Raw genomic sequence first — 14,076 nt, forward strand, 5'->3', positions numbered from 1 at the left:
GAAAATACAGTTACTTTTCATAAAATTATATGAGCATGTTTATCACTGTTATTTTAAAATAAGTAAGCAACTATTTAAAAAGTTCCTCAGTTTTAATTTCTAATATGATAATTATAGATATAATTCACATAGACAGAACGTCTTTTGCGTCTCAATAATTTTTTAGACTGTAAAAGGGTCCTGAGAACAAAAAGTTTGAGAACCACTGGCATATAATTTAGAAATCTAGAGGTGAATAAATAGGAAACTGCAAAAATAGTTGAAAATGATCCGTTTTTTAATATTATTTGACTTGTTAAGCAATGTACCTGTATTAATTTGATAAGACAAATACAAATATTTCAAAACAAACAAACACCTTCCCTTATATAAACACTATAAGGTTATCTCATTTCTTTGGATAACATTTCTCTTCTTTACCAAAATGAGAGTGGAAACATCTCTGAGCAATTGGACAGCTGGAGGCGATAAGTGGAGTGATTCAAATGCCCAAACTCTCTGTCAGAAACATTTTTGTCCTTACTCAGATGGCTAGGATGGCTTCAGCCAGCCCCAAAGGACAGCTAGTAACCACTGTCACTCTTACTTTAACACCATGACCCACTGAGAAATAATGCACCAGTCAGGCTGCCTTCTGAAAAGAAATGAAAATTTACCCAGCTACTCTGAAGACTTTTGAGGGGAAGGAGGAAACATGCTCTCCTCAGACGTCTATCCACGTTAGGGAATGCTTTCATAGAAGTACCCTGCCCAGATGCATGTTTTTAGAACTCCAGAGCTCCATGACACTTACAGAATGGCACTGGATGCCAGACATGATTCATGGTTCAGCAGAAATGAGTCAGTGATCTAGGGAAATGGGACAAGTCCAAATGATAAAGAAGGCTCCATCTTTAATGCACTAAGGACAGCTTGCCAGACCTGCTGATTTGGCTAGCTACCAAGCCTGGGAATGAAGACACTGAAGAGACACATTTTTCAGATTTAACTGGACTTTTAAGCTACATATCACCATTCTGCTCTTAGGTTACTATTTTGTCTAAAATATGGTGTGGCTAAATATTATGACTCATTGTTTTAGCACATTAACAACTCCTAAACATAATTTGAATGTGTTATTGTGGCTCACCAGTAATAATGCTCATTAAAAGAATGATTACTCAGAGCTTTCGGTTAACCCTGACCCAGCCTTTCCAATGTCCCTGTCCCACCTCCTACTACTCCCTCTCCTAATACCCTGTTTGTTTACTTCACATAACCTACATATCACTTATAATTATATGTTTACTTATAGGTTTATTTGTTTAAGATCTCTCTCCCTTACTGGACAATAAACACCACAGGGCAGAGATTATCATTTTTGTTTGGTTTACCACTTGTTTATCTGGTTCCTAGCACAGCGTATGGCACGACATAGCCGTTCCAAAAAATGTTTGTTGTATGACTGTTAAGTGAATGAATTCAAATTAAGATTATTACAGCCTCTAGTCTGTTTCGTTTTCATTTTTCAAGAAGGCTTGGGGACTAGATGCCTGATTTCTTAAGTAAAGAATGTAAGCCCTCTGAAATAGCCACAAGGTAGTTTATTTATTTATTGACATCTTCAGCTCTCTCCATGCATGAGAATGACTCTTCATATAGAAAGTGCAACTGGAGTATATAATAGTAGACATTTTCTTACAGGACTCAAAGTTATGTTGGATTTTGTAACACAATTCAGTGTTTTGTATGTCCTGTTTGACCACTACTGAGTTAACGAACTTAAGTTTTCATGTCCAATGGCTATATTTCACTCATAGGAGTGTGGGGTTACAGGTGGGATGGTTATGTCTATGCTTTAACTTTTATTAACATTTATTGAGTTCTTCCAGGTGGAAAATTCTTGGTACACTAGACTCAAACTATAAAAACCAAAACCGTAAAGGAAACTTCAGTTAATTTGATACTAAAGTTAAAAATATCTAATTATCAAAATATACCATAAAGAAAAATCAGATGGGGAGAGAATATTTTCATAACACACAATGTCAAATGATTAGTTTCCTAATCATATTTTTAAAATTCTTACAAATCAATAAGAAAAGAACAAACTGATAGAAAAACTAGTGAAAGATGTAAACAGACCCCTCATAGAAAATGAACCCTAAATGATCAATAAACCTATTTAAAAATATCTCAACCTCCTTAGTTGAGATTTGTGAAAATGAAAATCACAACAAGAAGCCTTCATACCTATCAGATTTGCAAAAATTAAAATGTCTGATAATATCCATATTACAATGTAGAACAACCAGAACACTTATGTAATGTTGGTCGGAATGTAAATTGAAACAATTCCTTTGGAAAATAATCTGGTGTTATTATAAAGTTGAAGTTGTACATACTCTGCCAGCAATTCCATGCCTAGACATACTCGTGCACCAGGAGACTATGCTAGAACATTTATAATACCATTGTTCCTATTAGGAAAATAACTGAAAACAACCCAAATGTACATCAGTGATACAATTCTCTCACCTTACAGTAAAATACTATGTAGCAACGAAAGTGAATGAATGAGAGTTACACGCAGCATCACGGGTATACTTTTTAGAGAAAAAAATGCAAGTAACAGAAGAATACGTACATTATGATTCCACTTACTTAAGCATTTTACAACAGTAAAATTAAAAAAATTTTTTTAACTCTTTATTATGGAAACTTACAAATGTACACAAAGTAGAGAGGCTGTATTATGAACCCCCACGCACGCATCACTGAGCTTCAACAAACGGCAGATGTGTTTCTTTTATACCTTCCACTTTTCCCCACCTTGACTTATGTTAATGTAAATATAGGACTTTGTGTCGTTTCACCTGTAAATACTTCTGTACCAATATTGTTTAAGGACATAAGGAGACGTTGTAAAATTATGAAGAAAAACTGTTAAAAATTTAAAGAAAAAACAAGATTTGGGCTAGTGGTTACCTCTGAGCAGGGAGGAAGGGACAGGATCAGGAAGACAGTAGATTTAAAAATGATAGTAAGGTGGGCACACAGGTATCTGTGCTATTATTCTTATAATATATCCATATTGTAGATATTCTTCAGTATCTGTTCAAAATGCACTCGTAAAACAATTCAGAAAATTCCGTCTGGTGATCCTTTTCCACTTTGGGAGTATAGATAAGGAGGTTGAGAGATTGAATAGAGAAGGTTAGTAGGCAAGTGACAGGGACTTCTACAGAATCCCTTGGAGATCTTGACTTGTAGCCTCTGGAGTTGGTGGTGGTACAGAGGCTTTACCCAGCTCTTGCCTCAAAAACTTTTTTTTTTTTTTTGCGGTACGCGGGCCTCTCACTGTTGTGGCCTCTCCCGTTGTGGAGCACAGGCTCCGGACGCGCAGGCTCAGCGGCCATGGCTCATGGGCCCAGCCGCTCCGCGGCATGTGGGATCTTCCCAGACCGGGGCACGAACCCATGTCCCCTGCATCGGCAGGCGGACTCTCAACCACTGCGCCACCAGGGAAGCCCGCCTCAAAAACTTTTAAGGTGAAAGGATATTTAGCATTGTCCAAGAGGGAAGAGCAAGAAGAGAGGGCTGCGTTGGAAACCGCCAACATTTCCAAAGTTTGTGAGGGCAAAGATGTGGGTTTTCCCATGGGCCAAGTGGACACCACAGACATTAGCTTGGTTTTCTATCTCAAAACAGATCTACCTCAAAGAACCACCTGCTAGGGTGAGTGACACCAACAGAAAGAGGCTGTGAGGGGTGTACTGTTGGAGTAGGGACTGAGGAGCAGGTGCTAGAACGTGAAGTAGAGATTACAACCTTCAGGTCAAGGAGCAGAGCAAGGGGCCAGCCCCCCGGGCGATGAGGTCTCTGTAGAGATTGCAGAAGTCCTCAGCACAGAAACAAACGGCACTTTGTTAAAGCACCGATGTCTGGGCCTGCGCTCTAGAGATCCTAATTCAGTAGGTCCAAGGTAGACCCTGCAAATTTGCATATCCATCAAGGCTCCAGGTGATGCTGACCTGCTGGTCCAGGGACCCACTTTGAGTAGCTTGTTCTGGGAGGCTCTTGAAATCCAGACTCTGTCCTCCCTCTCTGAACTTATCCCAAACCATTTCCTCCTCACTCTTTATGTTCTGGTGACATCAGTTCCTTCAGTTCCTTAAAGTTAACCATTTGTCTCACTGCCTCAAATTTGTTATTCCCTCACCCTGCAACACTCTTCCCTAAATTCCGCTTTGCTGGCCTAACTCCTAGTCATCTTTTATGTCTCAGCTTAAATACCACTTTTTAGGAAAACCTTCCCCAACCCATTCACAGGTTTGGTCCCTTTGCTTTATGCACCCTCCTTTATAACATTTATCACAATTGTAATTACATAATCACTGGAATTTTTGTCTGTGTTCTTTTCTAGATTCTAAGATCCATGAAGGCAGGGAATTTTCCTTGTTCGCTGCTTTAATCCTATTGCCTGGAACAGTACATGGCACATAATAAACACTTAATATTTGTTGCATGAATGAGTAAATGAAGGTATATAGATTTTCCCAGAAGGTAGAAGAAAATGCCCCTAAATAAGGTAATGTTTTAAAATGTTTACATAATATTTTACATTACATATCATATATAATTATTTATAATATTTTAAAATTTCCCTATATCATTTAAAACATCCTTTGTCTTTTTTTTTTTTTTTTTTGGTCACGCCACACGGCTTGTGAGATCTTAGCGGGAGCCCTTGACAGTGCAAACGTGGAGTCCTAACCACTGGACCGCCAGGGAATTCCCAAGCATCCTTTGTCTTTACAGCTAATTTATTCCCTCAGCATGCCACTTACAGGCAAATGTCCAGAAGTAGCAATAGCAAAAACTTAATAGCCAAAGCAGATATCAGCATCTATAAAAGGTAAATTTTTGCTGCTTCAGAGCGTTATGTACAAGCAAACATACTCAGTGTGACCCAGCTGTACATTCCTGGGAAAAGAATTTTGAGTCAGGATACAAAAAGGGATCATGGCCATTTGCTGTGAATTCCTGCAGACTCTTTCATCTGTGGGTAACGCATGAATGTATTTCAGCTCCTCCGATGAAGCTATGTTCAAGATTAACAAGCTTTCAAAACAGCTAGCTTTAATGATATAGGATCCTACCCTTACAAAACAAAACAATTTCTTCCCAGTCAACTTGGAAATCAACAAATATAGGCAAAAAGGATTCTTCAGTTTGCTAAACTAGGGTTATAAAAACATGGGTAGAATACTGAGGACACAAAGAGGCACACACATACAAGGTTAGACTTCAGTTGCCAGGTATATGTATTACATTTTCTTGCAAAAATAGCAAAAAGGATACTTTTCTTTTTGACTGTGTTTTCCTTTATGGCAAACCAAAGTGTCTCATTATTTTAACGCATTTTTAAAGACGTTCTCCAAATCAAAATCTGTGCGTCTGGGTTCTATGGAGTTGCTTTAGGAATTTCCGTGGTGAGCAAAAAGGTAGGACTGCATGCCCCCCTCCACCCCAACTCTCTTCAATCCCAGAAGCACTAATTCTATCTTTAAAAAGTGTGTGTGTGTTGCTATACAGCAGTAACTAACACAGTATTGTAAAGCAACTATACTCCAATAAAAATTTTTTAAAAAAAAGAAAAAAAAGTGCATGTGTGTGTGAACTATGTATTGGGGTCATGTAACAGATTTACTGTGGGGAGAAAAACGGGAGGAGGAATTACTGCCAAAAGAAGGTTGGAAAACCCTGGCCCAGTCTAGCACAGCTAGAAGTTAGTTCCAAGTGTTACCTGTATTTATAGTCCCTTTGTAATGCCAGAGATACTGTGTCCAAATTTCCCAGTGTCCAGGGCATTCCTTGGAATGTCTCCAGTTCCACTACCCTCTCATTTGACCTTCAATCCTGCATTTTGACTGTCTACTGGATATGGTCCCTCCATCTCCTCAGACTCAAATCATCCACCTCCAGTTTCTCAGACCTTGACAGTGACCCCAGAGTCCTCTCAGGTACCCAGCTTCAAACTCATCCTTCCTATCTAGTCGGTCACCAAGTTCGGCTTGGTTTCTTTTATTCTAAATATTGCTCTCTCACGTCTTTTCTCTGCTTTTGCACTACCCCTACCCTGGTCCGATCAGAGCATCTGATGCCTGGAATACCCTTCACAGCTTCCTAAGTGGCCTCATGGCTCCATTCTTTTGGGGTCTAACTCATTCTTCCAGACTACTTAAATTCTCCCTTTCATCTTAGTATGTCCTTATACACAACCTTAAATGTTTTCCACTTGCTTTTGAAACCACTTCTGAACTATTCTACTTTGCTTTCAAGGCTTTTCGAAATCATCTGGCTCCAGTGTTTTCCAGTTAGTTCAGTCTTCTCACTGTCATCTAAAGATATTATTACTATTCCAGCATCTGTACTTATGTAAACATGTTGAATTGACCTGGCCTAAAAGGACCTGTCCCTCTGCCTACCTCTTCTGTCTTTTTCTCTCATCTTTCCTCACCTGTTATCCCATGTTCGTCACATAGCCAAGTACTTGCAGTTCCCTGGAAACATTCGTCTCTAGGCCTTTCCCCTTGCTTTCCTCTTCCACCCTTAGTTTTCTCAACTAAAGTGGCACCTCCAGCATTAATGTTTCCTTCATCCTGCACTTCAGGCAAAATATCACATCTTCCTTTGAGCTGCCATTGCATCCTATTCATACTTCTGTTACAGCCCTTATTACACAGTATTGCAATGTTTTGGTTATATGTCTGTCTGATTCCTCTATTAGACTGTGAGCTGCCCTCTTAGAAGTGTTTTAGACTTGGTTTCAAAACAAGGTCCCTGACCTCCAATAGCTCCCAATTGTTTTGTACCATCAATGAGTCACTTTAGTAACTCAGTAGGTATTTGTTGAATGCATAAATGAGTTAAATTTCTACCTAACTTCTTCTTACTCTTCAAGGTTCAACTAAAATCCCCTTATGTCTCTGAAGTCTCCTTTGACCTTTCTAGTCCTCCAGCCCTTCTCTGAAGTCTGATAGTCTTACGGTTGTCCTATAAAAATTAGGATGATTTCTTTTTGTTATCATTATTTTTTTTATTGGCGTATAGTTGATTTACAATGTTGTGTTAGTTTCTCCTGTATAGCAAAGTGAATCACTTGTACATATATCCACTCTTTTTTAGATTCTTTTCCCATGTAGGTCATTACAGAGTAGAGTTAGGATGATTTCTTTAACTGGATTGCAAGTTCCTTGAGAGCAGGGACACATTTATACTGTCTCTGTCATTGCACTGGTCACAGTGCTGAGTTTAGAGCAAAAGCTCAATACATATTTGCTTTGTGATTAGAGTTATATAAGTTCTGTACTTAGGAAAATAATGACAGCTAATAGTCTATTTGGAAAACCCTAAGTTTTTTCTTAATATGATTACTGTCATGAAATTCAGAAAATAGTGAGTACTTATTAATTTCCTGCCACCAAAACAGTGGTTGGGATACAGGCATGAATTCTATCACTGAAGAAACGCTCTCCAGGTAAAAACTAGTATTGCTACATGGAAGTTGTGTATATTTCTTTCACTTTTAAATTTGTAAATATTTAATTGGTTGACTAAATGGTTTCTGAGTGACCACCAGGTTACTTTGGTTTTCAAGGAATGGGTATTTTGTAATTCTTCCTGGGTAATTTTTCTCACGGGAGCACTGAAGTCTTTTTTGTATCTGAGATTGTCATGGTCGAGAATGGGGAGGATGAGTCTTGAATGATCTGGTCTAATTTTTTTTGAAAGAGTCCAGTCTATGACCAGAAACTAGTGGAATGGGTAGGATTAATCTAAGTAAGTTGTATGTGTGCTGTAACTTGAGTGCTTACCAGCTTACTTAGACTGACCAGATGCCACTGAGTGGTATACATCGTAGTGCTATGATGACTTCTTGCCAACATTACTGACCAGAGTTCCAGGGAGTGTCATCAGGCTTGCACAGAGTAGAAGGGTAGACACTGCCCTGTGTCGTGCAGTTCCAACCCTTTGCCACATCTTAGTGCAACTGTATCACTCCTGATTTAAATCTAAGTTGAGTTTCTTGTTTTCCTGTTTCTTTATGCATTAGTTTACTCCTAACTTAGTGACTACTATATTATGCATAACTACTACAGGCTAGAAGCCATGCTTGGTGCTCAAGATCCAAAGGTAAAACAATAGAACCCCTGCCCTCAAGGAGGCCAGTTGGATAACTAAATAGTAAAATGTATACGCCATTGTAGAAATAATATTTAATATTGCCTTATGTTGACTCTGAAAAGCACAATTCAATATATGAATATGTTTTTATACTAAAATCCCTTTAATCAATAGGAATACATAATTAAAGATATTATTAATACTAGTGCTATTATTACCCTATAATATGAATATTTTGCAAAGAGAAGATGAGGCCCTGCTTACATAACTAGAATAAATGTTAAATAGTATTCTAGTAGTAATTAGGTGGTTAGGGAGGCAAAGTAACTCTTATAGGACTCTAAATACCAGTAATTCTCTATAAAAGTAATATATTTCCAGCACATTATTCATATACTATTACATTATAATACAAGAGGTAGCAAATGTCACCCTGGGGGTTAAGGCTGGATCCAGATTTTGTGGGGCCTGAAGCTCATAAAAGTGTAAAGACCTCTTAAAAAAATATAAAATTAGAACACAAAATTAGATGCAGCCTGTGCACATGAAGAGCCTTGAAGCTTAGCTTTACTTACTTCACAGAAAAGCTGATGGTAGACACATAAAAGATGAATATCCCTTCTACTCATCAGTCATATTAGGGAAAGACTTTGGCATTAGGGAGAAGAGTGCTCATTAAGTGGATATCAAAAATTATATAATAAATACAATACATGTAAAATAAATCTTTAAGTTGATCTTTGTCACAGCCTTATTCTACCTTTATTCTATCAGACTTTATTATTTGGTTTCTTTTTAATTAAAAAAATACCACAGGTATTCATTAAGTATAGGTCATAAATACTTTGTTTTTTAAGCTACAGGCTGTAGATCTGTGCTAATGCTTGTTCATTAGCCACATGTGGTATTGGGCACTTGAAATGTGGCCAGTGCATCTGAGGAACTGAATTTTTAATTGTGTTCAATTTTAATTAATTTAAATGTAAAAGCCGATACTCAATTCAGTTCTTACAGAACTTTTAAGTATGTTTGGAACAACTTGGGTCTTACAGTCTACTTTTTCAACTACATTTTTTTGAAATCTAAATGCACATTAAGTATCTCCTAGGAAAATTTAACATCCAAACTGAGATGTGCTGTTAAGTGCAGAATTCACCTTGAGTTTTGAAGCCCCGGTGACAAAAGGAATGTAAAATATCCTACTAATAATTTTTATATTGATTACATGTTGAAATGGTAATATTTTTAATATATTGGTTAAATTATATATTTTTAAAAATTAATTTCACCCAGCTCTTTTTATTTTTAAAAAATGTGATGACTAGAAAATGGTAAATTGAATGTATGTCTAATATTACACTTCTATTAAGACAGTGTTGCTTTAAACTCTGACTCAAAGTATATAATTTTTGAAACCACATACGTGAAAGATAAAATGAGGAGGATCACAGTAGATGGAAAGTAATTACCAAACATTACTAATGGGACATTTTTACCTTACTTCAGGTGGTGGAATTCCTACCACTATGCAATCCAACTGTACTCTGGTTCCTTCTGGAACTTCTCTGCTCCGTAACTTTTGAGTGAACCGGGGAGGTTGCCCCAGAGGTTCTTCATAGTACAAAGACGAAGGAGAAGACCCTGGGGTGGTGTCTCCCCCATCTGCCTCACTGGCAGCCTGCTCAGCTTCGCGCCTCTTGGCTTCCTGCTGTTCAAGGGCATGGTTCACTTCATTATCCCTGGTATCTGCAGGGATAGGGATGGGAACAGAAGATCTTTCTCTTCCTTCTGATAGATCTGAGAAACTGGAGCTGTTTTCCTGCATAACTTTGCTTTGAGATTCCAGTTTATTCTTGTGGTTTTTGCAGGCACGAGGTCTAATCCTTTTGGAGCTGTGGGCTTTGAAAAGGGATGACAGCTCTTCAATGAAATCGGCAGCCTTATTTAAGAATACTTTTTTGGACTGGGTTTCAGAACTATACTGTGGCCTTTTTGCCTCCTGGAGTCTCTCTTTAGAGTTGGTAGGACTTCGAGAGTTATCCTGGCAGAAGTTAGGGTCCAAACTTGATTTAGGTGAGTGTTTCATCTGATCAGAAGAAAAACATCTTCTAGCATGGGCTTCATCTGCTTTCTCCAAAGGGTCGTGATTGATGGCCAGTCTTGCCAGATTGACACTTTCATCTAATTCTTCTTGGCTCAGAAAGGCTGAAAGATCTGGAAGGTCATCTTGGCCTCCTCCACCTTCAGCAGCTCCAGAAGGACTGCCAAAATGGAAAGAGTTGGAGGAAGGCTCTGCTCGACTCCTCTCATTGTTTTCCTGATGTCTAGTTTCAGCTAAATAGCTCTCTCTTAGAAGCTGAGATATGGAAGTAGAAGCTTCTAGGCTGTCGTCTTGCATGCTGTCACAAAATAACAATAATAACAAAAAGTTTGGATCATTTCTACAGAATAACAAGTCTATGTTTATTACAGCATGATAGATGCTTAAGAACTTAAATCTGAAAGTAAAAATTGCCTAGTTTTGATACTTTCACAAAATTTAAAGACTTAAAGATGATTATTCTCATATTGTAAAATGGAGAGGAACTGAATGAGGTTTCCCTGAAATTGGAAATAAAAGCATGGTGATTATCACTTTATTAAATTCTTTAAATACAAGTTCAATTTTGAAAGCTATGCTATAACTATAGAGATATTAAATATAGTTTCTAAACATAATTTTGATAATATCTGTAAAGGGTTTTTAGTTTTAAAGTGCTTTCATACACGGAAAGTTTTCTCTCCATCCTCTCGCCCTTACCCTGAATGTAATAAAATAACAGAAATTAAAAGATGTTGACAATATAATCTCATCTAGTTACTGAAAATATAAACTTGATCTAGCTCATGAAAATAAATAGTGCTTTTATTTTATGACTAGAGACAAGTTGTTTAAATTCAGTGTTGATTTTAGGCTCAGTGTGCTCTTGAAAACTATAATGATTTAGCTTTTTCAAATAAGGTATAATTAATTTCTACAGAGGTGTGAGTTAGAGCATAGGTTTTTAAAAAATCTCTTAAATTAACATTGGTGAAGAGGGGATATGGAAGACAGGGAAGTGGGGTGCAAGACAGGACACTTTTCACTGTATACCCTTTTCTTAATTTTAAATTGTAATTATACGAGTATATTCTAATCAGTTATATATTAACATAAATTATATGGGTATATTTATTCAAAAATAAATAATTCGTAAAGTCTTATAAAAATAGTACAATAACTTGTTCAAAGTCCCTTGGACTAGAAATTTTGGTAATGCAAACTACTTTCATATTATTAATGTTATACCCATTTATTCACTCACACATTTACTAGAAGGATAGCAAGCTTGTAACCCATAGGCTGTTACTCCTCTCTCGCCTCCTTAAGAGATGCAGCTAACTGATTACAGTATTCTTCCCATTGACCTTCACTTATTTAACTCTCCAGTCCCTCAGCCACCACCAGCCACTCAGAGATGGTAATGGAGATGAAGACTATCTGTCATTCTTGGCTACTGTGTGCCTTGTGCTTGGAAGATGGAGAGGAAAGTAATCTCCTAAATATTGTCTGGCTTGAACATTCTATGACAAAATTTATTTCAGTTAATTTTTCTTCTTTCTTTTATATGACAGCCTCATATCATAAATAAAAATATTTGTAAGATCACAAAATATTACAAATAGGGCTTCCTAGGGACTGCCCTAGTTCTCAAAGTTTTAGAGTGCTATCTAAAACTAACCTCTAAACTGACAAGGTAGGCAGTCACCTTGAGAGGACAATTAAAGATGGCTAAAAGGATCACCTGCAGCAAAATGTTTTTTCATATGCTTCCATAGCCTGAGATTAACACTACTGGAGCCGCTTGTTTGGGTGAGCTTTATTGTGCCTTAAATAAAGATTAATTGAAAATGCAATGGGGTTGGAAGGGTGCAAAGATTTCTCTACAAAGATATTCATCATAGTATGGATGATAATATTAAAAAATTGGAACCGGGCTTCCCTGGTGGCGCAGTGGTTGAGAGTCCGCCTGCTGATGCAGGGGACGTGGGTTCGTGCCCCGGCCCGGGAAGATCCCACATGCCGTGGAGCGGCTGGGCCCGCGAGCCATGGCCACTGAGCCTGCGCGTCCGGAGCCTGTGCTTCGCAACAGGAGAGACCACAACAGTGAGAGGCCCGCGTACCGTAAAAAAAAAAAAAAAAAAAAAAAAATTGGAACCATGTCCAATAAGAAATTAGTTAAATTATGATATGCTCATTAAATAGAACTATATGGCTATTTTAAATTTTGAAGCACAGTGAATGATATACAAAATAGTATATGAAAATGTAATTGAGATCCCAGCTGAAAACTTGCCTCTTTGTGCATTAACTTTGTAGAGGAACAGTTAAAGGTATTGAAATAAGGTACAAAATGCTATTTGAAAATGTAATTAATATACTGATTGAAAATCCTTTCCATTTGTAAATCAACTGTCCCATTAACCAAGTTTGAGTTTCTGTATATATTTAAATGTGAGGGGGGAAATTCAGTGCTTTATAAATCAGGATGGTCTTCTCTCTATTAGTTAGACATCACTGTATATTGTGTTTTAATGTAACTTTGTCTCTAGCTCTTTAAGATGGCTTTTATCTCGAGGCAACATGGAGTGAACATTGGCTTTGGAATCAGATAAATCTGTTTTCAAATTCTGGCTTCACCTCCTAGCAGTTGTGTGACTTTGAGAAAATTACTTAACTACTTTGATCTTTGGATTCCTCGTCTGTAAAACATGGCTAATGTCTGTTTCCTAGGGGAGTGAGGATTAATAACATTATGATTGCAAATCTCGTAAAACAGGGCCAGCCAGTATAATGAGCACTCAACTGATGGTAGTAACAAACAGTACATGGGTAAAGGTGATGTTAATGTTGAAGAACTTCCAAAAAGTTTATATGTATGGTGAAAATGGAGAAGAAAATACACATATAAGTAATCACTTCTCTCTACAACTATTTCTTTGTTGTTGTTTTTTAAAGAAAAGGAGCCAATGTCACTTCCCTGGCGGTCTAGTGGTTAAGATTCTGTGCTTCCACTACAGGGGGCGCCGTTCGATCCTTGGTTGGGGAATTAAGATCTCACATGCCCTGCGGTGCGGCCAAAAAAAAAAAAAAAAAAAGGAGGTGTAAATGTGTGCCTGTTCTGATGCTTATAGTCATGAGAAATTATTATAACAAAAATTTCAAGCATTCAAAATTAAGGATTTCTTTAATGTTTGAATTTAACAATTGTTACCTAACACTTTGGAGTTAGATGGATCTGGTTCAAATCCTAGTTCTGACAGTTCCTAGCTGTATAAACTCGAGAAAGTTACTTAACCTCTGTAAGCCTCTGCTTGTTTGTAAAACAGGGGTAATAACAGTAGCCATTTCATAAGTTGAAGGGTGATTAATGTGCTTGACATCTAGTAAATGTTCAATATATGGTAGTTACTATTATTTATTATTATTTAACAACTGTGGCCACATACCATGATAAGAAGTAGAAGTAGAACTAGTGATGTGACTTGATCCAAGGACACACTTTGAAAAGAAACTGAACTTGAATTTGTAGTTAATTCAGCGTATCTGTATTCTATGAAATATGCATAGTCTCATGAACAAACTATGCTGCCTTCAGATCTTTGTACATACCCTCTTTGCTCAGGCTGCTCCCTTTCTCCACCTCTTTTCACTATCTTAGTGGGCCAAGTCATATACAATCTTCAGTTCTTAGCTGAGAGTTGGCCCTGGGATTTCTTCTTTTTTCTGGGTTGGGTACCTCTCCACTATGCTGCCAAAATTCACTGTCCTAACCCCGAAACACAGCACTTATTACGATGCATATTTGCCTATTTACTTTTCTGTCT

General features: G+C 37.5%; 1 protein-coding gene and 1 long non-coding RNA gene across 5 annotated transcripts in view; one reads left to right on the forward strand and one right to left on the reverse strand.

Annotated features, from left to right (window-relative positions):
* The window catches only part of MYPN (myopalladin), a 99,336-nt gene that overhangs the window by 64,074 nt on the left and 21,186 nt on the right, over window positions 1-14,076 (reverse strand). Inside the window, exon 2 of one of the 4 annotated variants that reach the window (XM_067710754.1) lies at window positions 9,666-10,568. The exons of 2 other annotated variants lie outside the window; for them this stretch is intronic. In XM_067710754.1, coding sequence (XP_067566855.1) covers window positions 9,666-10,567 — 902 coding nt within the window. In that variant the 5' untranslated portion in view covers window position 10,568. Of the gene's footprint in view, window positions 1-9,665; window positions 10,574-14,076 lie in introns of those variants that run through there. One more of the 4 variants, XM_067710756.1, reaches the window with a different exon arrangement.
* LOC137209292 (uncharacterized) overlaps window positions 1-14,076 on the forward strand; it is a 100,478-nt gene that overhangs the window by 54,167 nt on the left and 32,235 nt on the right. The gene's annotated exons all lie outside the window — the stretch shown is intronic.

The sequence above is a fragment of the Pseudorca crassidens genome, chromosome 16 (assembly GCF_039906515.1).
Source record: "Pseudorca crassidens isolate mPseCra1 chromosome 16, mPseCra1.hap1, whole genome shotgun sequence".
NCBI lineage: Eukaryota > Metazoa > Chordata > Mammalia > Artiodactyla > Delphinidae > Pseudorca > Pseudorca crassidens.